The sequence below is a fragment of the Penaeus monodon genome, chromosome 21 (assembly GCF_015228065.2).
Source record: "Penaeus monodon isolate SGIC_2016 chromosome 21, NSTDA_Pmon_1, whole genome shotgun sequence".
In the NCBI taxonomy this organism is placed as follows: Eukaryota; Metazoa; Arthropoda; class Malacostraca; order Decapoda; family Penaeidae; genus Penaeus; species Penaeus monodon.
The window spans coordinates 12,505,729-12,507,410 of NC_051406.1; the positions used below are offsets into that span (position 1 = coordinate 12,505,729).

General features: G+C 42.1%; 1 protein-coding gene across 1 annotated transcript in view; it reads right to left on the bottom strand.

Moving 5' to 3' along the window:
• LOC119586235 (ETS homologous factor-like) overlaps positions 1-1,272 on the bottom strand; it is a 2,733-nt gene extending 1,461 nt beyond the window's left edge. The window contains exons 1-3 of the mRNA XM_037934938.1: positions 929-1,272; positions 453-648; positions 84-326 (exon numbers count right to left, since the gene is read on the bottom strand). Coding sequence (XP_037790866.1) covers positions 84-326; positions 453-648; positions 929-1,135 — 646 coding nt within the window. The 5' untranslated portion in view covers positions 1,136-1,272. The remainder of the gene's footprint in view (positions 1-83; positions 327-452; positions 649-928) is intronic.
• Between the last annotated feature and the right edge of the window lie 410 nt (positions 1,273-1,682).

Genomic DNA, 1,682 nt, shown 5'->3' on the forward strand with positions numbered 1-1,682 from the left:
CAGTGAATATTCATATTCAGTGGACGTAGACACAAGCTAAAGCAAATCATATATGCAAACGGTCACACGAATGCCTAACCTACCTGATTTAATCATGTTGCATTCCTCCATGACGTAGGAGGAGTCACAGTATCCCTTGCGGTCGCTCTCAAGCATGAGGGAGTCCCATGACGAGGCAGGATGATCTATGTACTGAATAATATCCGTGAGGTCTTCATCCGCTTCCAGTGGCGACAGGTGACACAGGTCGGAGACGCCCTCAGAAAAGAGAGTGTTATCTTCTATGGCAAACGCGTCGCTGGTCTCGGGCGTAAAACTGGTCGATGCTGAAAAGAGCGAGTGTAAAAATCACACTGGGATCTATTCGAGACGGGTTGATCGAAAATCTCTTCGAGTATTTCGTACACCAAATCGAAATGTTAACTCATGAATCACATCTTGCGATGCCTTACCTAGTCCCCGTTTCTCCAGCAGCCTCTGGAACTCCTCGTAGAAGGTGGGTCCATAGACGGTGTCAAAACGGCAGAAGTCATACGCGGAGAAGGTCATGAGTTCACTTCCAGACATCTGTCTAAACGCCGTCAGATTCACGATGTTCTGATCGATTCCCTGACTTCGACAGACTTCAATTGCCCAGTCGAGGCAGTCCTGTAAATAAAACGCACACTTTTAAGAAGCTGTCTTCCAAAGGATGTGACACTCAGCAAGATGATTTGAAAGAATTGGGTTTAAAAAGATACCTACACGAAGAAATTGTATTGTGGTTTGAAAGATAATCCATTTTGATAAATATACAAGAAGACATTTCGTTGATTTGATTTTGTAGAACTGATATATCCCTTAATTAAAATCTGCTAACATAGCTATTACCAAGCAGTTGTTTTCCAAACTACTGTCCTATTAAAAACAAAGCTTCAACTAGTCTTACCTCACCACGCCAATTTCCAATATCTAGCTGCTTGAAGGCGTCCATTTCGTTGAAGATTCCTCCTTCAATTTCACTAGGAATGTCATAACTGTACGAATCCACCGCGTCGAGATTAGTGAAGGTGAGGTTGTTCAGACTGTCGGTACATTCAATGAAACTGTCCTGGCATACAATGGTTTCTGCGATGTTGATGTAGCTAAAATCCATTTTTGTATGCTTGTTCTGAGTCGACAAAAGTTTTAACGTTTTCCTAACTCCAGTGAGTTGAGGGACTAAAGTTGAATAGTGGTTAGCTGCACTTGCTTATCTAGCGCGCGCCCAGAGTGGTACTGCGTGAGACTGGGGCCTCCGCCGTATTTATATACGCCTCTGACCGTGCTTCTGCCGTGCCTCGCTATTGGTCGGCGGCCAAAACGTTTCAGACCGGCCCACCAATCACCTCGGGACTATAATGATATGTCCAGCTGGAGACAATTTTTTTTCTGAATAAATAAAAAGAAAATGATACCGTAGTTAACTGATGCACTTGGTAAAGATTCTTCAGTTTGTCAAAGGAATACAGGCATCAATATATACTTTGAAAAGAAGAAACACAGTGAAGTAATAACTGGCAATAACTGTTAATGTTTGCATCGACAGCCATGACCTAGAAAAGGGATGAGGGATCTTTTAAATTCGATATTCTTAGAAATCGACTTGAAAGAAATGCACTAATTTTATCAAAATGTATATAGAAATAGAAATTAGCACAATC